Source organism: Haliaeetus albicilla, chromosome 4 (genome assembly GCF_947461875.1).
Source record: "Haliaeetus albicilla chromosome 4, bHalAlb1.1, whole genome shotgun sequence".
Taxonomy (NCBI): Eukaryota; Metazoa; Chordata; class Aves; order Accipitriformes; family Accipitridae; genus Haliaeetus; species Haliaeetus albicilla.
Window position 1 is genome coordinate 48,439,602 of NC_091486.1, and position 21,760 is coordinate 48,461,361.

A 21,760-nucleotide genomic window follows, 5' to 3' on the forward strand; every position below is an offset into this window, starting at 1 on the left:
CGTGACCCCGCCGCCTGGCCCCGCCCCCCGCCGGCGCGACGCGGAGGAGCGGGGAGATCACGGCGCCATGTCGGAGAAGGGAAAGCGGAAGCACCACGCGACGCGACCCGCCCCGCCCCGCCCCGCCCCGGCCGGCCTTAAAGCGCCGCGGGATGGGGCCGCCCGCGATGCGCAGCGCCTAGCACCGCCGGGAGGTGAGCGGGGACCCGGGAAAAAAGGGGGGGACACGACGGGACGCTGATCCCTGCCGCCTGGGGAGTCCCCGCGGCAGGCCGAGCCGCGATTCCGGGCTAGGCTGCCGCTGCGCCGCGGCCCGGTCTGCTCGCCGGCTGCTTCGGGCCGAGCCCTGCTCCCAGCGGGTTCAGTTGAGGTGAAGGAACGATCGGGCTGCGGCTCGATCCCTTGCCTGGCCCCGAGCCCGGCTGCGGCGCAGGGACGACCCCCCCCCCCCCGCCGGCGCTGCTGGCAGCCCTTCGCCCCCGGCGGCCGGCGGGGGTGCCGGGCTCCCCCCCCCGGCCCTTTCCGTGGCTGCCCCATCAGCTGGCCCGTGGGCGAGGCGGTAGATCCAACCGCAGGCCCCTTGTCTGCCCCGTAGGGCTGTCAGCCCGATGCCATGGCCCAGGACAGCAAGGTCCTGGACAAGTCCCTGGCAGGCGCATACACCCCATGTGAAGCGTACGGCTGAGCAGCCCAGTGTAGCGTGGGTGGTAAAACTAAGCTTAGGAGGATGCAGACCTCCAGACTGCGTGTGTGGGTGCCAGCTCAGGCCTGGAAGCAGTAAAAATACCCTACAGTGAAGCAAATGGGCAACACCAGCATCAGGTGAATGCAACAGGCACGTCCGCACTGATCAGCATCAGTGTGCCGGGCCACAGATGTTTGCTCTGAGCTCTGCAGCGTGGTAGAGACAGAGGAGCGGGAGTGCTGACCCAACGGAGTTGACGGGTGTTTAAGATTGTCTTATTTTGCAACAGGTTTTGTTGTTTAGAAAGTCTTTTTTCTCTTTGCAATAACTGCAGGCTTCTGTCAGCAAATCTGTGATGTATCTGATGGTGAGGAAACTGCTCCAAATGCTGCCCGTAGACAAAATTTAAGTGGGGCCTTGCTCCCGTCTTTGTGGTTCTAGATTGCCAGTAACATAAGGACCTCTCCTCAACAGCAAGTCTCATCCTACAGAGACATTAATACACAAACCCTTCCCTTGTGATGAGTGTTAAATCTCAAGTGGGAAAACAGAGGTCCTTTGATTTGCCTGTGGTGCTGTGGCGTGCTTGCTAGAAGTGAGATATCGGGAGTTGACTACGCATGATTTTGTGCCACTAGCTTGATCACCAGCATATGCTTTGGGCTAATTCTCTCAGATTAGTGCCATGTGGATGTCAGGCAAAGTCCTTTGAGAGAGCTTGGTCAGGGCTGTTACTGTGCACCCAGCTGCTTTTGCTTCACTTGTCAATAGGTCTGTGATGCTGATTTTTACTATGGCCTGCTATATTGGTACACATGAGATTTAAGACTCCTAGTTCCTCTTGGCAGAAGGCCTGCGCTTCTTCCTCATATCTCTTGCCAGCTGGAGAGGTCCCCAGGTGGTAAAAGTAGACTTTCTCCCAAAGGGTTTTGTTTGATTGGCAACTCAGTGTAAACAGTAGAAGATTAGTTCAAAGTCTTCTTGGAGACCTGAACCCACAGAGCTTATGATAAGGACAGAGTGCACACTAGTTCAAGCAACCATTTCCTCCAAAACAGGCTCCAATATTACATAATGCTTGGACAGCTTGCTGCTTTCCAGTGCCAATTTTAAGTTTTGGCAGGCACATAAGCAAATAATGTGGATCCAAATTTTATGGCAGCTCTTCTCTAATTATCTATAATTGCTACCTAATTTTAAAAGCATAGGGTGAAACACTTTGGGGAGGTAAGTGGAGTTAGGCATCCTAGACCCACTGACTTGCAGTGCTGTTTTCCTTTCTGTGAAGGCAAGCAAGCACAGCTGATCATGTTACAAGGCAGGGAGAAGGGGATTGTGTCTGCTGACCTTGTTTCCAAACAGCCACAATTGGTGAGGAAAGGAGTGTGAACAGCCTATCTGGTAAAGGAAAGAGCTGAGTGTGTGCAGTGGTATTGGCACAGGGGACAGCTGTCTGTGGAGATGGTGTGTCTTGTGGAAGAAGGCTAACAGTTAGAAATGCAACAGTCTAATGCCAGCAAAGACAAAATAAAGGATGGCATTAGTGGGGATGGTCTGATCAGAGGGGATTCTTCACTTTTTTTCTGACATAGGAATAGTTTGTGCAGTCTTGTGTATCTGCCCCATTAGCACTTGCTCTCCTACCTACACTGTAAAGAAGCACTGCCATTTGGGAACAAACAGAATGGAAACTCTGAAGATGGATACAGTCCAAGAAGCAGCTGCTGCGGGGGGGGGGAAGTCAGTCTGCTGGCGTGTCCAGCCTGAGGCCATAATATCAAAGAGGCCCTCACTTGATGCACATGGGTATCATGGCTTGCTAAGTTGTTGTCAGGGCAAAAGTGATGTTGATCTGACTCGTTTGATAGCCAACTTTGACCCAGCAGGCACAGAAGAGTTGCATCAAAGTGGCATGAAGCCATCTGCTGTGCTATTTCTGTCAGCACTATCTAAACACACATTTTATTGTGTTTTCACCAGATCCCCCACTACAGCTTACAGCAAGGCTGGCAAGAGGGACTCCTTGATGATGATTAATGTTGGGTCTTGGCATAGGCTTCCTTTTCATCATCTGCTGCCCACCCCAGCAGTAACTGCTCCTTGCTGAGGTCTGTGTCCTGTCTTGTACCCACCGTGCTCCTTCTGTTCCCCTCCTCCAGAGAGCTCACCATGGTCAATGAGACCCAGCATACCTGCAGTGCCAGTTCCAGCTCCAAGTCTGATGGCGGCAGCAGTAGTGGGAGTGAGAGCTCCAAGGACAGCTCACGCTGCTCCACCCCGGTCCTCGATGCTGACCGTCATGAACGACTGCGGGAGAAGATGCGTCGACGGCAGGAGTCTGGAGACAAGTGGTTCTCCTTGGAGTTCTTCCCACCACGCACAGCCAATGCTGCTGTCAATCTCATCTCCAGGTGAGGGCTGCAGGGTGGGAGAGGGGAGAGATTAAGTGTCTTTGGTGGAGGGCTGGGAAATAGCTAATGAGGCAGGCTCTGCCCCATGCTCTGTCTCCCCTTCCAGGTGACGAAGCAGGTAATGGGGCTGTGCTTTCCTGCTGAGGAGGGTAATGGACACCAGGTAACTTGTCTTCCTTGGAAGCCCTGAAGAGTTAAGTGTCATGATGGGGTTACTGAGGGGACCAGACTGTTTCCCCTCTCCCATGCTCTGTGAAGATGGAGCAACTCCACTGTCATGCTCTGGGGCTGAAGCAGTGCTGGGCGACAACAGAGCAGAAAAGTACCTATTAAAAGCAGAGAATATTTATTGATGGACAGTGTGCCCAAGTCTCTGGAACAGAGACTCCCACTTATTTTCAGGAACATCCAGCCACTATGGTTTGTGCCTCTATTACTGAGCACTACAGTTTTAGCCTCTTGAGATAGGTGTCCCCAGAGCTAAAGGTTATCCTGGAGCCCAGTGGGGAGCCCCAGGAGCCACCATGTACTCACTTGGGGGAGAAGAGGGACTTTCATAACTCTCTTTGTAACTGCTGTATGCCAGTGCCAGGTTTACTTTAAACAGAAGGGCCTGTTGCAACCCAGAGCAGAGGAGAGGCAAGTTAGGGGAGCCTTTGTTTCTTCTGTTAGGCACACTTGGGAACACAACAGAGATCTGATCCACCTTTTGATATTTGTGGCCTCTACAGTTAAAGCTGGGAACAGGGAGTTGCAGCATAGTCTCCCATCCCAAAAGGAATGGGACTTGCATTGCTGTCTATCAGAAGACATATCACTCTCATAGAGCATGCTGGGAGGAAGTTTATTCTACAGAAAACATTTAAGTTGTCTCTTCTTCAAAAAGATTGTAAGCTCCTCCTCATACAGCTTTAAAGGATGACTTTCCTTATTTATGTTGGCCACTTGCTAAACTCCTAGTTCAACACTTTTCTTGGTCTCTCACACTGCTGTCATCCAAGCTCTGTCTGTTGCTGGTATTCCAGCAATGAGCAAGATATCCAAGGCAAAGGGAGGGAAGTTGGCTACGTGGTAGGCTAACACAGCTCTAAAATCCACAGGTTTGACCGCATGGGAGCAGGTGGTCCACTCTTCATTGATGTGACGTGGCACCCCGCAGGGGACCCAGGATCTGACAAGGAAACTTCTTCCATGATTATTGCCAACACTGCCGTCAACTACTGTGGCCTGGAGACCATCCTGCACATGACATGCTGCAATCAGACCAAGGATGACATCACAGGGCATCTGCAGAAGGCCAAGCGGCTCGGGTTGAAGAACATCATGGCATTACGTGGAGGTGAATCCTTTTGTCCTATGATGTGTAAGGCTGAGGTTGTATTGCCGTTGTGTTCAACTCCAGAGTAAAAATGGAGAAATAAAGATTTAGAGGCTCCTTCTGCTGTTGGAATTAAATGTTGAGACTGCATTTCTCTTGATCCCTTTGTTAGCATTCCCTCCAGCTCAAGGGTAGACAAAAGTCCATGGGTAAAACTGCAAACTTGGAGGTTTCATCTTGTCTTCCTTTTGATAGCAGGAGGTTTTTAGAGCACTAGCAGATCTGAGCCCAGCAAATAGTTGGAGAGAGCTGTGCATTTGTTCTCTTTTCAGATCCTGTTGGTGAGGAATGGGAGGAAGAAGTAGATGGCTTCAACTATGCTGTTGACCTGGTTAAGCACATTCGCAATGAATTTGATGATTACTTTGACATCTGTGTGGCAGGTAAATGTCTTTCACTGCAGAGTGTGGAGTAGGGCCTGAGACAGGGAAATCAGCTCAGCAGTTCCTCCGTGGACCTGGGCTGTGACAGCACAATCAGATTGGCTACTTTCTAATTTCTAGCATGTTGTCCTGACCACCAGGATTTTACTTGTTTTTTCCCTTTCCCCTCCAAAGGCTACCCCAAGGGTCATCCTGAAGCAGAGAGCTATGAGGCAGACCTGAGGTACCTGAAGGAGAAAGTCTTTGCTGGGGCAGACTTCATCATTACACAGCTTTTCTTCCGATCAGAGACCTTCCTCAAGTTCATGAAGGACTGCCAAGCCATTGGCATCACCTGCCCCATTATTCCTGGCATCTTCCCCATACAGGTGAAATCCAGTAATAATGGTTTGGGGAGGGAATAAGGATCCAGGATGTTAGGTGTTTGTGGGTCAGGAGCTGAGGGAGGTCTCTAAATATCCTCCGCAAAATTTCTGGGAAGTGAGAGTGCTAAACGTGTGATAAATCTGGAGATGGCTTGCCAAATTAAACTCCTTGTCCTGTAATAACAAGCCTAAAACGTTTTCTGTGCCCATGTGGCAAAAAGGGATATAAAAGACAATGGTCTACCAGTCCTAAGGTGTTAGTCATCACTGGCAGCATGCTAGGCTCAGGCAAAGAAATGGGAAGAAATCACCTAAAGTGACGTGACCAGGACTGCATTACCATCCTAGAGATGGGGCCTCGGAGTAGAATCCAGGAGCCCCAATTCTAAATCTCCCTCCACAAAATCGAGATCAAGTACCTGTGTTAAGGGCCTTGGAAAAATGAAAATCCCCTGCATCCTCATCCAGGGTTACCACTCCCTGCGCCAGCTGGTGAAGCTCTCCAAGTTGGAAGTGCCTCAAGAAATCAAAGATGTGATTGAACCCATCAAGGACAATGATGCAGCTATCCGGAACTTTGGGGTGGAGCAGGCAGTGTCCATGTGCCGGGAGCTGTTGGATAGTGGCGTGGTGCATGGGCTCCATTTTTACACTCTCAATCGGGAAGTGGCTACTACTGAAGTCCTTAAGCGCCTGGGCCTATGGACGGAGGACCCCAGGTGAGCAGAATATGCTGGCTTCTGTTAGTTCCTCTTTCACATCCATCCATCCCATCTCATGAAGGCTCAAGCAATGGATGGGTTAGCACCGCTCCTCTGCTGGTAGTTCTTTTGTTGTTTTTTTTTTTTTAGCACCTTTGTGCATTTAGAAGTTCACCCTTCCTGCAGGTGTCTGACAAAAGCTGTGAGGAATAGAGGGGACAGATGAAGGAGGAATTTGTTTTAGTCAAATGGCTTTAAAGTAGCCTGTTCTGGAACTTTAAAAACCTGAACTCTTAGAGCTGCCACTTGGAAGAAACATGTTTTTTGAGGTCTGTCACAACACCTCTTACAGACTAGGTGCTATATAAGCTCCTGCTGTGGATTTCTAGGGTTCTTTACAGCTAATAAAGGGCATGTGGACTTTTCTCTGAGTCCACAGGCTTTGGCATAGACAAGAGGAGCAAAGGAAAACGGATAGCTGTATTTTCTTCGTGTTAAAAATAGCTTCACACAGTGCTTTTCCCTTACCTCATCCAATTTCAGTTGTCAGTCCTGTACTTAACTATTTAATAGACATCTACTGAGCATCCTGTGAGGGAACTGGGTGGGAGAAGATTTTCCATAAAGGAAGAGTTTTCTGTCCTACTTCTTGACAAATAGTACTCTTCTCAGCCCCTGTTACTTGCTCTCCCCAGAGGCAAAATTCTCCCAGGGAAGGGCTTCTGGCCTCTAGTGGAAAGTCTGCAGAGGAATTGTGTTAACATCTGCTCCTCCCATGCAGGCGGCCTCTGCCCTGGGCAGTCAGTGCTCACCCCAAGAGAAGAGTTGAAGATGTTCGGCCAATCTTCTGGGCCTCTAGGCCAAAGAGTTACATCTATCGAACTCAAGAATGGGATGATTTCCCCAATGGCCGATGGTAAGCTGTCAGCCTGCAGTGGCAGTGAGATAGAAGTGTGGTATGAAAGCCTGCTCCACAGTTGATGTCTGTCATTAGCGGGTGATCTGGGCACGCTTTGGGCTTGACAGAACAGGTGGCTTCTTAATGAAGTGGTCCCCAGTTGCTTGGATTTGAATGAAGTGAGGAGAACGGCACCAAGATGTTGAGGCTTTTGGTCTCTAGGTGGATTTTGCTGGATACTTCTCTTCCTGGGTGGCTGTCTTCCTGCATCACCAAATCAGCTCATCTTCCTCAGTGGCCTGTTAATCCTGTGTCTGGTCCCCTTACAGGGGTAACTCCTCCTCTCCAGCCTTTGGGGAACTGAAGGACTATTACCTCTTCTACCTGAAGAGCAAGTCTCCCCGGGAGGAGCTTCTGAAGATGTGGGGAGAAGAGCTGACTGGTGAGGAAAGCGTCTTTGAGGTGTTCACGTGTTATATCACCGGAGAACCCAACAAGAATGGGCACAAGGTGAGTGACGGCTCAGGAGGGGATGGTCAGTGTGCCACAGACAATAGTGCGCATTTCCTCTTGCTCCTGGTCCCACATTGTTCTTCTAAACAAGAATTGGCACTTCCCTATCCAAAAGGATGTCCTGAGATAGCAGCTGAAGGAAATCCAACAGCCAGAGCTAGGGCTCAACATAAAAGGAAAGCTGCTATGGTATGACAGAACCAGTACCAATAGACTTCAGCAGTCATTCTTAAGAATTGAGGATATCCTGCCCCTTGAACCAAACCTGGGAATTCTGTCCCGAAGTAGGTGTGTTTGAGACCAATAGGGCACTTCTGAGTTTGTTCAACATCTAGATGGTAACAAAAGGGTTGTTACATCCATTGTGAGCCATCCTTTCTCCTCATGGTAGGTTACGTGTATGCCTTGGAATGATGACCCTCTTGCCACTGAAACTAACCTTCTGAAGGAGCAGCTGGAGAAGGTTAACAGACGAGGAATCCTGACCATCAACTCCCAGCCAAACATCAATGGCAAACCATCCACAGACCCCATTGTAGGCTGGGGGCCCAGTGGGGGTTATGTCTTCCAAAAGGTACTGCACTACTCTGGGCTAGGCAGCAAAGAGTTATGACCCAGTTTAGTCTCTGTTAGGAAGGGAGGTCCTAGGCTTTCAGCCAGATAATCCTTCTGCCTGCTCCTTATCTTAATGCCTTCTTGCTGAGATGAGGCAAAGCTCCTTTGGTATTGTAAGAAAGAGACTGTGTCATCTCTATGGCTTACTTCATAGCTGTTTTCCCCCACCTCAAGACATCTATAGTTTCTTGTTTTTACCCTCAGCAAGTAATTCTTGGTAATTTCTTTCTAGAGCAGGGCTATGAAGTTTTAGGTACAAACACCTGCCTGCCCACTGCATTTGATCCCATTCAGTGATGCAGGAAGCACCCGGGTTTTTCATAAGATAGGAATCAATGAAGTAGTATCTCTACTGTCCAGCTCCTCGTGGTAGTAACTGGGCATTTAAAAATTTCCCCATCTGTCCTTCTCTAAGGCAGAGTTCTCCACGAATTGCCCCCACTCCACAGCACTACCACTGTGCTGTTCAGACAGCTGCCAGGTTCCTTCTCTAGCCTGCAAGCAGCCTTATCGCCCATGCCTGCCTCCTACTGTCATGCATTTTCAGGCCCTAGAGCCTTGCCACTAATGGCTGTGATTGATAGGAATCTCCCATCAAGGTAAATGCGAAGCAAGTGGCTCATACTAGGAAACAAAGCAGCCTTGTTCAAAAGGGATCCAAACCCCTAAAGCCATGAGACCAGCAGATGGCAAATGCAGTTACGTTTTCAAAGGAAAAAAATTCCCCCGAGGTGAGGGGAAATTGGTCATCTCACACAATAGCCAGGAAATGAGAGGAGGGGAAGCCGTTGTTGGGAGCAGCCAAGCACGGAGCAAGTACAGAATTAGGTTATATAAGCACACAGGGAGATTTGTGAACAGAAGATGAGGACAGGGAATGGTAGGGTGCTTGGGAGAGCCCAGCTGAGACCCCTGACTTCTGCACCCGCCAGACTGGGCTGCCTTGGCAGGACACTGCTGTTCATAGGGTACCACGCAGAACAGAGGTCAAGCTCAAGGCATCTTCCAAGCACTCTGTCTGGCACAGACTGCTTCCCAGGCACAGCAGTTGTGGTTACGCTCTCTGGAGCTTATTCCAGCCTGCCTCTTTATGTGGGTGAAAACCAGGAAGATTGTAGCTTTCCTGAGCTGGTTGTTCCTGGGCTGTTATCTCTGCTTTCCCCAATTTCCTCCCGCCCCGCCCCAGCTCTCTTACTGATTTGCTCTGCCCTTTGCTCAAGCATCCTCTGTAGTACACCCTTCTGGGAATGGACATAAAAGTCTTAAGCTGCCTGGATTCCAAGTAGCCCAGACTGTACAGCTGTTCTCTTGGTTGCCTGTATGTGTCCCAGCCCTACCATGAGTAAAGGCTCTTCTTATTTTCTTTGCCCTTCCCTATCCCTCCCTGTAGGCATACCTGGAGTTCTTCACCTCCAGTGAGATCGTCACGGCACTGCTCAAAGTGCTGAAGAAGTATGAATTGCGAGTGAACTACCACATTGTCAATGTCAAGGTAGGCTGTTGTTTACAGGAAACTTTCCTTTCACCACCCTGGGAGAGAGGCAAATATCAAAGATTCAGATATCACTATGAAGAAAGTGTGATGTGAAGGCTGATCAAGGGAAGGGAAAGTGAAGCAAGTCAGCTGTGATGTGTAGCAGCTGCCTGATCTCTTAACAAGGAGAGGCTAAAGGCACTTGTTCCAACTCACTCAATCCCTCCTCCAGCAGCTGCTTCAGAAAGGTTTTCCTTCCTTTGGCAGGGCCAGAATATCACCAATGCTCCAGATCTGCAACCCAATGCTGTCACCTGGGGCATCTTCCCAGGCAGAGAGATCATCCAGCCCACTGTAGTGGATCCTGTAAGCTTCCTCTCCTGGAAGGTGAGTCCTCCCTCCTGCTGGATACATTGCTGTGATGCCCTGGAAGTTCAGAGCGTCTGGTTTGTTTTTAGTCTGTGACACTTCTCACAATCGAGTACTGTTGTGATATTAGCTTGCAGAGGTCCAGATATTGCTCTTCCTACTCCCTCAGTGTAAGAAGAACTTTGCTCGCAGCAAGAGCTCTTCTCTGACACCAAGAGCCCAGTAACTGGAGGCTTAGCAGCTACCACTCTCCCTGTACTGGGCCCCAGAGTTCTGGGCAGTAGCTCTCCCTCCCCTCTTACACGCACAGGGGCAGTATTGAGCCATTTTATTGCAAACATGTCTCCAGCTCTGGGCACTTCTCACTGACTGGAAAGCACGAGGCTCCTTGCAATTTTTACTGAGAAGGCTGGCGAGGCATGTGTAACACTGGTTGTGTTAACTGAAGTAATATGAAAATGTAGCTCTCTAACATGTGCATTACACCATGCCAACACTTTTTTTTTCCTTGGCAGGATGAGGCCTTTGCACTGTGGATCGAGCAATGGGCCAAGCTCTATGAAGAAGAGTCACCATCTCGCATGATAATCCAGTACATCCATGACAACTACTACTTGGTCAACCTGGTGGACAATGACTTCCCACTTGAAAACTGCCTCTGGCAGGTTGTGGATGATACTTTTGAGCTGTTGAACACTCAGACTCAGCAGTGAAAATTCCTCTTCAACTCCCTTACTTCCTCCTTCCGTCCATTGACTGCGGAGAGAGAAAAAGCAGCTCCTGTGCTGATGGTGGAACACACTCTCTTAAATCCAGTGACTAGGCTAGCTCTCTGATCTGCCTCCACTACATGCTGTTCTATCCCCAACACAAAGGCTCCCTGATCACTTTTTGTTGAACAATAGCCAGGACTACCTGAATCTGTGAGCTGAGGCTCTAGACTGAGCTTGAAGGCCAGCTCTGCAGGATGAAGAGGTGCTAATCATGGCTATGTTGATTACAGTAACAGGAGAACTCTTGTGCATCAATGTGATAAAACTCAGTGGGATTCTGGTAACTTTCTCATGCCAGAAATGCTGCCTTGGGGGCAGAAACACTCCTGTCAGCAGTGCCTATGCTATTTCAGCAGTTACCAACCTGGAAAAGAAGCTCAAGTGGCTTTTACGTTGCACTCCTAAGATGTATTTCTTCATAACTGATCATATCAGGCTCTTTTGCACTTACTCCAGAAGAAGGTTCAAATTTTCTCCCTAACTTTTCTCCTTTTATTATATTTCCTGTATTCTTTTTAATATAAATATGTGAATCTCACTTCTGGATGAGACTGAATAGGAATTGCACTATTTCTTAGATTAAATACAATATAATACACAAATACAACTTGTCTCTTGTACTAGGCCATACTCTTGTAAGTAGCAAAGACTCATGTTGTTAGCAAACTAATCAGCCTGGCACAAGGGAAAATTTTAGGAAAACCAATTGTTTTATGAGGCAGTTCTGCCTTCCCTTTCAATGCATGCCCTAAGTAAAGTACAGCCAAAGCTTAAATCCTAGAATTTACCAAAAGCAACCACCTACAACCTTTGGCTCAGTTCTGCAAGGTCACAGGAGTTGTGGTGGTCCTTTTCCAGTGCCTGTAGGGAAAGAGAGCCTATCTTTTCTGACCTAATGACTCTTAACAGCCTTAGGCCCCACAGCGTTGAAATAAAGGGTTGGGGGAGCTACAGAGGCTGCTTTGTGTACTTAACAATCCTGCAAAGCTACCACAGGGTAGGAAAACAAGACCTTGGGGCAGTTCCCAGTGGAATTTTGAGATCCCTGCCACGCTGTGAGCATCTCTTTCAAACAAGCAAGGAAGAAAAGCCTTTTCCAGATTCTTCAGACCCTCTCATTACAGCTGTCTGAGACTGGGCTCATATATCCAGGGTAATTACAGGGCATCAATCACAGAAGCAAGTAATGGGAAGGTTGGGGGTCAGACACGCCTGTCTTGCCTCAGCAAAGCTTTTGGTGCTCAGCTGTTCCCAGCAGGTTTCTTCATCCCTAGCCCATTCAGCACAGAAAGGAACCAGCAGGAAGCAGTCAAGAGGTTGGCCACCCACTGGAAGGCTTAATGAAGAGCTGATGGACCTAGATAGGGGGAGGAGGTAGGAGCCATGTGGGAACTCCCCCCAGCCAGGGAAAGAGCCAAATCTAAAAATCAAGACCTGTGTTCACACCTACCAAGGACAGTCCAGACTTTGGAATCAACAGGATGTAGCGTTTGCACAGGCAGACTCCTGCTCATCTCTAAGACTGATGTATTTACTTACTCCCCTGTGTGACACTAAACTGTCCAGGAAAAAGCACTGAGTAAAGGGAGAGCCTATAAGGCGTTTTTTTATCTTTAATCAGAACTCCAGCAAAATCGGTGTCCAGAGGAGAAGGGAATGCAACCTCACAACAGAAGGGAATAACTTCTCAAATTTGTGCCTCTAGGGAGGTAGGATATCAGTCCCTTAAAGAACTTTCACTAGGTACCATCTCTTCCTGGTTGTCCTTTGGCTATCGTGCTTCTGGCCTGCAGCACTGCTTTTATCACATGAGCAGAACATTGGTTTTCTTGATTTGCACAGGACCGGCTCTTTGTTATGACAGCCAGCTGTATCCTCCACGTGTCCTGAAATGAGCAGCAGCTGCAGACAGGCCCCCACCATTCAGCAGCGTCCTTTGTCCTTGAGCTGGAATGCTGTTAGCTGGCGCCACCTTCCAAAAGCCTTAAATAGTAAAGTGGACAAGTGAAACACTCAGGTTACCCTTGAGGGGTTGCAGCCACCCTCACAGTACCTACGAACACAGCTTTTCCTCTAGCAATGGCTATACCAACTGCCCCACCATTCTCTCAGAGCCCTTCCCAGTCTCCCCTATGTTCCTGTAGCCAGTAAGTGAAGTGCAGAGTACAAATCAATGTGAGAAAAGAAGACCAATGTCCCCTCTACCCTCTAATTTCACTACTTGCTCTCATCTCGTTAAAGGAGGACCAAATCCTCCATGGATCTTTGGGAAGCAGGCAGAGGAGCAAACTGGCTATTTGAGCGCTAAGGCTTTGTTTGCCTGCTTGCTTAAATTTCCAGCAATATGCCTGCGCCCGGGTGCAAGTCAGCACAGTCCTCCTGCACCAATGTGGAGCCTGTTTCTTCCCTGAGTGGGCTCTTGAGAGGCAGAGGATTAGTGGATTAACATCTCTGGTAGTGGTGGGGAAGGGGGCATACATCAGGGAAATTAACCACTGACACAAAGCTTTGAAAAACACCTAAAGATGAACCCATATAAAGCTGGAAGCTATTTCCCTGGCAAGTCCCACTCCTTGATGTATTCAGCTTCTCCCTAAGCAAGTGCACTTTGTGCAGGGAGATACAGAGAACACCAGTTGTCCTTTTGGGGTGCTTTTTGGTTCACTGAGGTCCACAGAATTAAAGTAGTCATAAATGCTAACCTGAGATAGTAGGCTCCTGGCTTCCTCCTCCAGAAAATTCTGCACTACACAGCTTTGCAAATGTCGTCGTCTCCACACCCTCCAGGCCTTTTCTATCAGCCGCTGCTGGTCCTGCCAGGAAAAAGAGACCATACACAGATTATTTGGGCTCTGGCAGGCAAACTACCTCACTTCCCTCTACTCCCACCTTGCTTCCAGTTCCTTTCCCGGGTCCCTCTTGAATGACTTTGCATTGGTAATGAACAAAGCGGACTACTAACAAAGCCCTTGCTGAACTACTGTCTCCTGCAAATATTGTGACTAATTAAGTCACAGTACCCTGGGGGAAAGGACAGTGCCCCATCAGTGCTCTGGCACAGCTCCTCAGAGACTATGGATGCACTCGTTATACATGCGTCATCTTGTCCCATGGGCAGGTCAGAGCACATCTCACACAGCTAACGCCCAAGAAGCCAGACAGAACATGGGTCTGTTCCGTAGATGGCTATGCCTGAGCAGAAGGGGAAGCCAAATGACAGCTCTTGGTAGGCTGCAGACACCAGAGGGATGTATCAGGAACACAGATGAGGACAAAGACTGTAATGCTTGCTATGAACTTTTTGCACAGACTACAGACAATCTATACAAATCACCCTGTCTCAGCTTCCCATTGGTAAGATGGGGCAAAGCACAACTAAATATGTGGCTATGCCAGTCCGCCATGCTGGCATTTCAAAGAGGAAGATGGAAAAAGTAGCCACAGCAGCAAACCAGGATTTCTGGTGCAGTCTGGTACTTGTTAAATCCCCAGGTCTCATCTCCCAGGACATATGTGAGGCTGCAAGCAGAGCAGGGTTGCCCATCACTGCCACCCTGGTAGCAGTACCAGACACTCACCAACACCTGAGCCAGTATTGCCACCCTGCTGGCTTCTCTCCACTGATGCCATCCCCTTGCTAGACGGCACAGTCTCCTGTCACGCCGGCACCGGCGAAGTATCACTGTGTGATGCCACCACCTCAGATACTTCCTCCTACAGGTAAGTGGGCAAAATAAGCTTTATCAGCTCAACAGCCCTACAAGGGAGTCCTTCCCTGATGGCAGCAACAAGAGGAAGCCCAGAGCCCTCCATTCCACTTACCCAAGCCACTTCTCATCCCACTCCTCCAAGTCCACCTCTGCTTTGTTCTCCTGGATGCTTGCATGTGCAGGAGAGGGTCCTACCACACCAGGTCTCTCTACTGGGTGGGGGAACAGCAGCCTTTCAGCCCTGTTTTGGTTTCTGTAGATCACCAGCCAGCGGTGAATAGCACTGGGAAAAAGCCCAAGAGGGGCAGCTGGTGCTGAATCTTTTTCTCTGCCTCTTCTGTTTTCTAGGAAAGAAAAGAGGAATCACACAGGAGCTAAACTCAGAGCTAGAGAGGGAGAGATCAAAGCTGCCATGAGCCCTTAGTCCTTTGGCTCCTGAACACAGGAGCAACCCACAGTCAGAGTTTGACTGCCATGGGCACCTACTCCACAGAGGAATCCCAGTCATCAGGCTGGCAAACACTACTCCTCTTCCCTCCTCACTCACACTCCCCACATGGCCCCATGAAACAAAGAGAGGAGGGCACATCTTCTTACTCATGGACCGAGACAGAGACATCTTCCTGCTCTTCCTAGCACCTATCAGGGTACTGCACTGCCGTAAGCACTGGGAAAAGGCAGCTGCTTTTGTCCAGTAGTTGCAGGCCTGCAAACAGAAATGACACAGCTGCAGCCACGACTAAACACAGGGCGCACAGACAGCACATACACAAACTAGCCTTAGAGATACATTTATGTTCATATCCCTGCAGGTAGTTTAATGTGCTAGACCCCAGGCTGAAAACTGCACAGATGAGATCCCAGCAGGAATGACTCAGCCCTTCCAAATCAATCGACCTCTTTGTGGTTTGCTAGCTGTGAGTCTTTTGAAAAAAGCTGCAACTCTGACAGCTCACTCTACTCTGCAGGGACAGCGATTATCCCATCTCATCTTTGAGCAGAGAGGAAGGAGTGCTCTCATCTCTCTGGTCAAAACGTCCCCATTCCTTATTGCTGTGCTCCAGATGGTTGCTGCAATCAGTGCCAGATTATGGTGATGAAGTTGTGTGCACAGTCTGTAAAGAATTTCAAGGCAGGGACTAAGCAGTCATCATGAGTCAAGCCAGGTTTTTATACAAAGCCTTGTCACTGTATCTCAGTACTTAATGACTCACTGAGGTCTTCATGAGAGAACAGGCAGTTACGAAAAACTGACTCATAGGGACCTTCACCTTTTCTTACCTGTTTTACAGTAGCCACAGATCCTAGGCGCAGGGCTTGCTGTCCTCTTGAGGCCAATCGCCAGCGGTGACAGGCTTTACCCTGAGAGGGTTCCTGCCACTTGTAGTTTCTCTCTCCCAGCACCTGCTGTTCAGCTCTCAATAATTTCACCTTCCACTTAGTAAAGCTCACAACTAGGAGACGGTGCTCTCTGACCCTTTTAAAACAAGAGAGGGCTTCGTGCTGCCTCAGCCTACAAGCAGTGACCTGGGCCCAGGTGACTAGGCACCTAAAAAACAATACAAGCACAGAAAAATGGCAGATGCCTAAAGTCACATTTCCATGTCAGCACCAAACAGACTATAGACCAAATTCCACCTTCTCACCCCACCCCGCAGCATCACATGTAAGTGGTCAAAGCAAGCGAAAGAGCATTCAAAAAAAAAAAAAAAAAAAAGTTGTTCCTATTATTCTGCCATCAACATTTATGCATCTTTCTCCATGTTACTTAGTTTTCCAGTGCCTTGTCCTTGGCAGGTGTAAGTTCAGACTCCTCAACTACAGTTTCTTTCTGCTAAAAACTTGCCCTCATTTTACTTCGGGTTCCCAGCACTGTTCCCTCTCAAATCCTCAAAGCCCAGGAATATGTCGTCTTCCTTCTGGCCATTTTAGCATTTCCTCCTCTTCAAAGACCTCTGCAAACTAAATGCCACGTCATACTATGTTTTTCCTTTGCCTAGAAAACAAACGCTTTTCCTAGGCTGCCCTGCCACTACACATAGTGGATCCCTCAAAAAAAGAAAGGAATTAAATTAGTAAGTCTTCAATCTTTTTCTGTGCCAGCAGCTGACCTTTAGGATGATGCTTGAGGACAGCTTTTTCTTTACGGGATGAGAATAAAACTGCTAAAATCTCCTTCAGCACGGAACCCATCAGACTCCTTAAGTCTTCTTGCTGTAGAACCAGGCTGCATTTAAGACAGCAGCTTGTTGTCAAGATTCAGATTTTAATTTTTTTCTTGGCTGTCACAAACTAAGGGCCTGCATACATGGGATGTACAATTAGAATCTTTGCAGAGACAATTTTATTAAAAAAAAAAAAAAATCAATGTCCACAGGAGTTACTATTAACAGCACTGTAAATCTGCACCCATAATAATCTCTCTATATCTTGCAGGCTGATGCACAGGAGGCCAGTCTTCCTGTGCAACCTCAGAAGCCAATCTGCTTTTAACTCCTGGCTTATCCTTTTGGTTCCTTGTTCCACTTGGACTTTCATTATGCTAATCACCCCACTGCACCATAGGGCAGAGGTGTAAATATCCTCTGCCTGGCAGGCTTCTCTGAAGATCAAGAGAATCTATTGCAGGTTATCCTAGCATGAAAAATGCCCCCCTCAGAAGAGACAGGGCTCAGCCTGTACCATATCCAGGTGAGAAATTAGAAGAGCGCTCTCATCAAAGGAGAACTCAGAAGGAAGATTAATGGTGGAAACACACTCTACAGGAAGGAGCAACATTAAGGACTTCTCTCAAACACACATCCCACTAGGGTGCCACCACACAGATTGATTTGCAGAAGAAAATGCAGTTGGGTGGGGTGAGTGCAGAGTCTAAGCATCACAGCCACTAAGGTTTTACTGGGTTTTTAGTTGATCTTTCCTCTGCAGATCTTTGTCTCCTCTCAGCCTGAACCTGCAATTCAAAAGGAAATCTGCTAAGGCCAAACCTGCACTTCTCATGCCTTAAATGAATCCTTGGCATAAATAACCTTATTCATTCTTATCCTCCTGAATTACCTCAAAGAGAACCACCTGAATAGTTCCTGGTCCACTCCAGCTGGACACTTCACTGCGTTTGAGACAGACAGTAGCCTCATACAACATAAATCACAAACAAAACAGATTTCAACGAGAAACCTACTGAACAACAGCTAAGAGGGAAAAGAAGTGGTTAATGATTGCCAGAAGACACCATGCTCTTCAGATTAAATTCTTGTGTTTTCAGGATCTGCACCGTAACATAAGACTCCAAAATGTACTACAGCTTCACCTATACTGTAAGCAAAACCAAGATGAATTGAATATCATGGTTCTCTCTTCATAGGCTTTACTGAATATTGCTTTTCAGCAGGAATACATTGAACTCAATTTTTCACTTTAATTTAAATTAAAATCAACACACTGTTTCCAGAATCTAAAAGATTCAGGTTTGTAAACATCAGATCTCTGGTAAGACTTCTACCCAGTATTCCTTTCAGCAAATACAGAATAATTCCAGTGGAAACAAGGCTTTCACTTTTTTAAACTACACAAATTTGTTTGCATCTCCCTTGCTTAGTTTACAAATACCACATTGGATTCTCTGCTACATAAATTGCTCTTCACTCAAAGCTTCCCTTGGAAATGCTTTGAGGGCAGGAAACAAACCTGTGCAGGAGAAGACGTTCCCAGAATAAAGCAGCATATTTCTGCTTCCTTGCTTGGCAATACCATGTCTGCAGGACCAACCTCTTCTTCTCCTGGCAGCTGTGCTGAGCCCATCGCTGCTGCAGCTCTCTCACAGCACGCTTCCCTGTGAGAGAACACAAGAACTTCCTTAGCTGAGCCCAACAATTTTTTTTCCATGGCGGAGTCCAGACAAGAACAAAGAATACATCTGCTGCAAGTACCAAATGGAACCAGACTTTCTAAGATTTCCTGTCTTCTCTTTAGCAGCTGAAGAGACTTTTCAATTCACCTTGTAGTTTTTTGTCTGCAAGGCAGTCAGACCTTCTTTTTTTCTTTCCCCCTGCTCTTCCCCAAGCAAGGGATCGCAAATCACTTCCACTCTCATATGCAAGGCAGTTTTCCATCAAAAACTGGGAGTGTTCCTTCCCTGGCACAGTGTAAGTACTTAGCACTTAAAGCATGTGGAATCCCTTGAGGGACAGGATCAGGACTGTTAAACAGCCGCAAAAGATACACCCTGCTGCCACTGAAGCAAAGCCTGACTGTTGGGTCTGAGGAGACATATTCAAGCTCAGAATGCTGCATCTGAACTCCATTTAATTCCCCAGCTGCTAAAATGCATTGCTTGAACACTCCTTTGGTAGTGCAGGTAAAGCAAGATCCACTCCTTTTTCAATTAGCTGCCAAAGGAGCATCTCCCCTAGCATAAAGCACTACAAAACAGCAAGGCACATGTCCTGCTTGTAACCACAAGAAGGCAGTGACACAGGAACTTACTGACCCCTGGACTAGTATGTGCCATTCCAGAGGAGCAGTGCACAGAGTTACAACCAGAAGTGGGACCTTTTCCATCCCGACCATTCCCACAGCATCCCTCTCCTACAGACACAAGTGCTGCTGTAGGATGGGGTAACTCACTTTGCCAGCAGGAATGCCAACACCACAGAGCATCAGCAGTCATGTGGTGAATGTGACACCTGAATCTCCGGTCAGCTTCCACTTTCTGGGCCAGTCTCTTCTTCCACAGGCTGAAAGCCATCTGGCAGCAATGAACTTGATGTTTGAAGGCTGCTGCTGCTTTTCGGTTCTTATTTTCCACAACCCAGTGGTACCACCTGAGAAAGGCTCTGAGAAAGACAAAGGTCATTGCACCAACTGTAGGAACAACTCACACAGATTCACACCCTTGTAACTGAAACTTTAACAATAAACATACACATGAGGGAGTTCAGAAAATAAATCTGATCTGTTAGCATCCTTTCTCCATTAAATGTCAGGGAAACGATGGACAGGGCAAGTTGTTGGGAGTAAGTTTCTGTCCTGGCTGTGCCAAGCCTGTTGTGCTTTTCAACTTCCGCATGACTAGAGAGCAAGGCCAGTTCAGTGGATAGGAATTTACCAGGGCTTGTTACCAGCATTGCTGGGCTTGCTCTAATTTGTGAGGCATCCTATAAAACCAGAAATGGCTGTGTTCAGATATAATAGTTTTGAAGCAGGGAAAAAACCAAAACAATGGGCTGCAAAACTCCCACTGAAAATAGAAAAAGATAGTTAGAGGAAGAATTTTTTTTTAAAAGCAAGTGTAGAGCTCTCAAAACAGACAGCTTTAGGAAACTTCTGGAAAGCACAATACCTACCGAGACAGCTGAATGAGCCTGCAGTACTGCTGGGCCTTTACAAGTTGCTGAGTCCGAGCTGACCAGACAATGAAGTACCTCTGCAGGCAGTGTTTCTCTGCTTGGTGCCAGCAACTCTTCACTTCCTTGTCAGAACCACAGTCCTGTAATCCAGAAAAGCAAAAAAGGGCCTTGAACTGCTGCTGTAACACAGTTACTCCACGCAGCTCAGCCCTTTCTCCTTGCCGCTGTGACTTCTATGATTGCCTAACACCCTGTTGCTAACCCACACACACCACATGAACACCCAGACATGAGGGTCTAAACACATCCCTTTTAAATCCTTGACACCTGGCCTATTTTCAACTCAGCTGGCAAATGGTAGGGAAGAGTTGCCCTGAGAAATGCCTCAATCTCCCAAACCTTCTGTCTGAGAAAGAAGAAAGAAGAACAAAGACAGAACAGCAATGAGACCTTCCATATGCTGATATTGAAACCCAAAGGCTCTTCGCTAAATTGGGCTATGCAGAAAACACTTGCACCTTTACATGCATCGCACCACTTTTCAGCCTTACCTCTTCCCATGTAGAGTAACTGGTGAGAGGCTGGACATTATTGTCTGGACTCTGCAGTGCCAAAGACTGGAACTGACCTCCCACAAACCAGTTTCTTCTGCAAGACAAAAGTGTCAGGGAAAAAGGGAAAGAAAGAAGAGGGTAAAGTATCTGTAAGGGTGGTGTGACGTCATCTGAGGGACTATCCAGAAGGAAAAAAATTCAGCCAGATCAAACAAGGGGCCACTGCTACCAGCATCCCAAGGAACCAGTCTCCAACTCACCCAGATCCAGTACTCCGTGGAGGAAAGGAGGCCTGCCAGTACAGCTCCCCACCCATCTCAGCCGGCAGCTCTGTGCACTGGTGTAGTTGCAGGAGGGAACTGTAATATGGCATGTGTGTGACATCCTCAGCAGTCAGAATGGAGGAGAAGCTCTGCTGGCTGCTGTCACTAAAACTATATTCCTGCAGGTATGGAGGGAAGAACATGCTGTGAGATAAGTGTCCTTGCAGTGGAATCACTCAGCTAACAGCTCCAACCATGTCATTTACTCCTCTTTTTGGCAAGGATTCAGGGAAGTCCAGGATGCATCCACAGGAACTGCAGGCTACCAAGTTCAGCTTTGGAGTGCAAACATATATAAGTGATGGGAAAGTTATTTCTATACTGAGAAAAGGGGAAACGGGCATATGCACTTTCTCAGTAATGAGGCTCTTTGTACCTCATCCCTTCCACCTTGCAGCCACAAAGAGGAGCAAGTGCACAAGAGAACCTCACTGGCTCAGCACCTCCCCATATCACTAATGATGAACCAGGAAGGGCACAGAGAGAACTGACTTTACAATTTCTGATTACATTTAAACTCCAGGACCCCACAGGCTCAGTGCTTTTCAGGCCTAAATAGTGAGCACAGTTTGCTGATGACAATCTCATGTTGAAGCAGAAATTTTCCCCTAAAAAATCCAGCAATTTAATACCTCAGAGCAGTCTGGATGTATCAAGACCTCCTCACCTTTTCCAATGAGCTTTGAGAGGCCAGAGTAGCTGAAGGATTGCTGTCAAAGCCGGAAGATGTTGAGAGGTCCTCAGAAAACAGCGTGGCAAGAGGTTCTTCACAGACAGTCCTGTGTGAGTGATTAGGACTTTGTTCAATTGTCTTCAGCATGAGACACTTTTGGTGCCAAAATTTCAGAGCTTTTCTGAGTCTACACTGCTCCAATGTCTGAGAGAAAGAGCTAAGACAGAAGATATTGAGACAGCAAAGTGACTGAAAAGGGATACCAGAGGGGGAGACTAGTACAGACATGATGGATGATAGGTGGTAAAAGGGGTTCTTCCAGAAGGACCAGAAAGTCAAGTGGGCACTACTAATGAGAGGCAGGGCTCCAGAAACTGCCTCTTCTTCACTCACTCAGCTCTGTGATGCTCGCGCAGCCTCGCTTTCCACAGCAGATACACTCTCTGGAGCTTCACCTTTTGGCTGAAGTCATCAAGAGTGTAGCCTGTTTTCTCTGGAAACGGTCTCTCTGCAGTCCACAACGGCTGATCTTCATGCCTCTCTGTCGCAGTCTTGTCAGCTACTGCGCTTATAACTGGTCCTTAACC

The 21,760-nt window shown here is 47.9% G+C and overlaps 2 protein-coding genes across 9 annotated transcripts in view; one reads left to right on the forward strand and one right to left on the reverse strand.

Moving 5' to 3' along the window:
- Positions 1–54: 54 nt before the first annotated feature.
- MTHFR (methylenetetrahydrofolate reductase) lies at positions 55–11,172 on the forward strand. 3 transcript variants are annotated; one of them, XM_069782453.1, is made up of 13 exons: positions 119–194; positions 596–822; positions 2,845–3,096; positions 4,197–4,435; positions 4,747–4,857; positions 5,032–5,225; positions 5,691–5,941; positions 6,705–6,839; positions 7,151–7,331; positions 7,726–7,908; positions 9,340–9,441; positions 9,691–9,810; positions 10,308–11,172. In XM_069782453.1, the coding sequence occupies exons 2-13, from the start codon at positions 803–805 to the stop codon at positions 10,503–10,505; spliced, it is 1,986 nt and encodes a 661-aa protein (XP_069638554.1). In that variant the 5' UTR covers positions 119–194; positions 596–802; the 3' UTR covers positions 10,506–11,172. The 3 variants fall into 3 exon arrangements, with proteins under 3 accessions (XP_069638555.1, XP_069638554.1, XP_069638556.1); XM_069782454.1 differs by lacking the exon at positions 596–822 and having other exon boundaries at positions 55–194; XM_069782455.1 differs by lacking the exons at positions 119–194; positions 596–822 and adding an exon at positions 3,203–3,259 and having other exon boundaries at positions 2,959–3,096.
- C4H1orf167 (chromosome 4 C1orf167 homolog) overlaps positions 2,996–21,760 on the reverse strand; it is a 27,394-nt gene continuing 8,629 nt past the window's right edge. For 4 of the 6 annotated variants that reach the window (XM_069782448.1, XM_069782446.1, XM_069782447.1 and 1 more), the window contains 13 exons: positions 21,567–21,753; positions 21,168–21,390; positions 20,438–20,619; positions 20,175–20,271; positions 19,621–19,763; positions 18,902–19,110; positions 17,963–18,107; positions 15,557–15,824; positions 14,873–14,981; positions 14,388–14,619; positions 14,144–14,279; positions 13,268–13,378; positions 12,161–12,548 (listed from right to left, as the gene is read on the reverse strand). In XM_069782448.1, coding sequence (XP_069638549.1) covers positions 12,489–12,548; positions 13,268–13,378; positions 14,144–14,279; positions 14,388–14,619; positions 14,873–14,981; positions 15,557–15,824; positions 17,963–18,107; positions 18,902–19,110; positions 19,621–19,763; positions 20,175–20,271; positions 20,438–20,619; positions 21,168–21,390; positions 21,567–21,753 — 2,102 coding nt within the window. In that variant the 3' untranslated portion in view covers positions 12,161–12,488. Of the gene's footprint in view, positions 3,104–12,160; positions 12,549–13,267; positions 13,379–14,143; positions 14,280–14,387; positions 14,620–14,872; positions 14,982–15,556; positions 15,825–17,962; positions 18,108–18,901; positions 19,111–19,620; positions 19,764–20,174; positions 20,272–20,437; positions 20,620–21,167; positions 21,391–21,566; positions 21,754–21,760 lie in introns of those variants that run through there. The other 2 variants (XR_011324472.1, XM_069782449.1) reach the window with 2 other exon arrangements.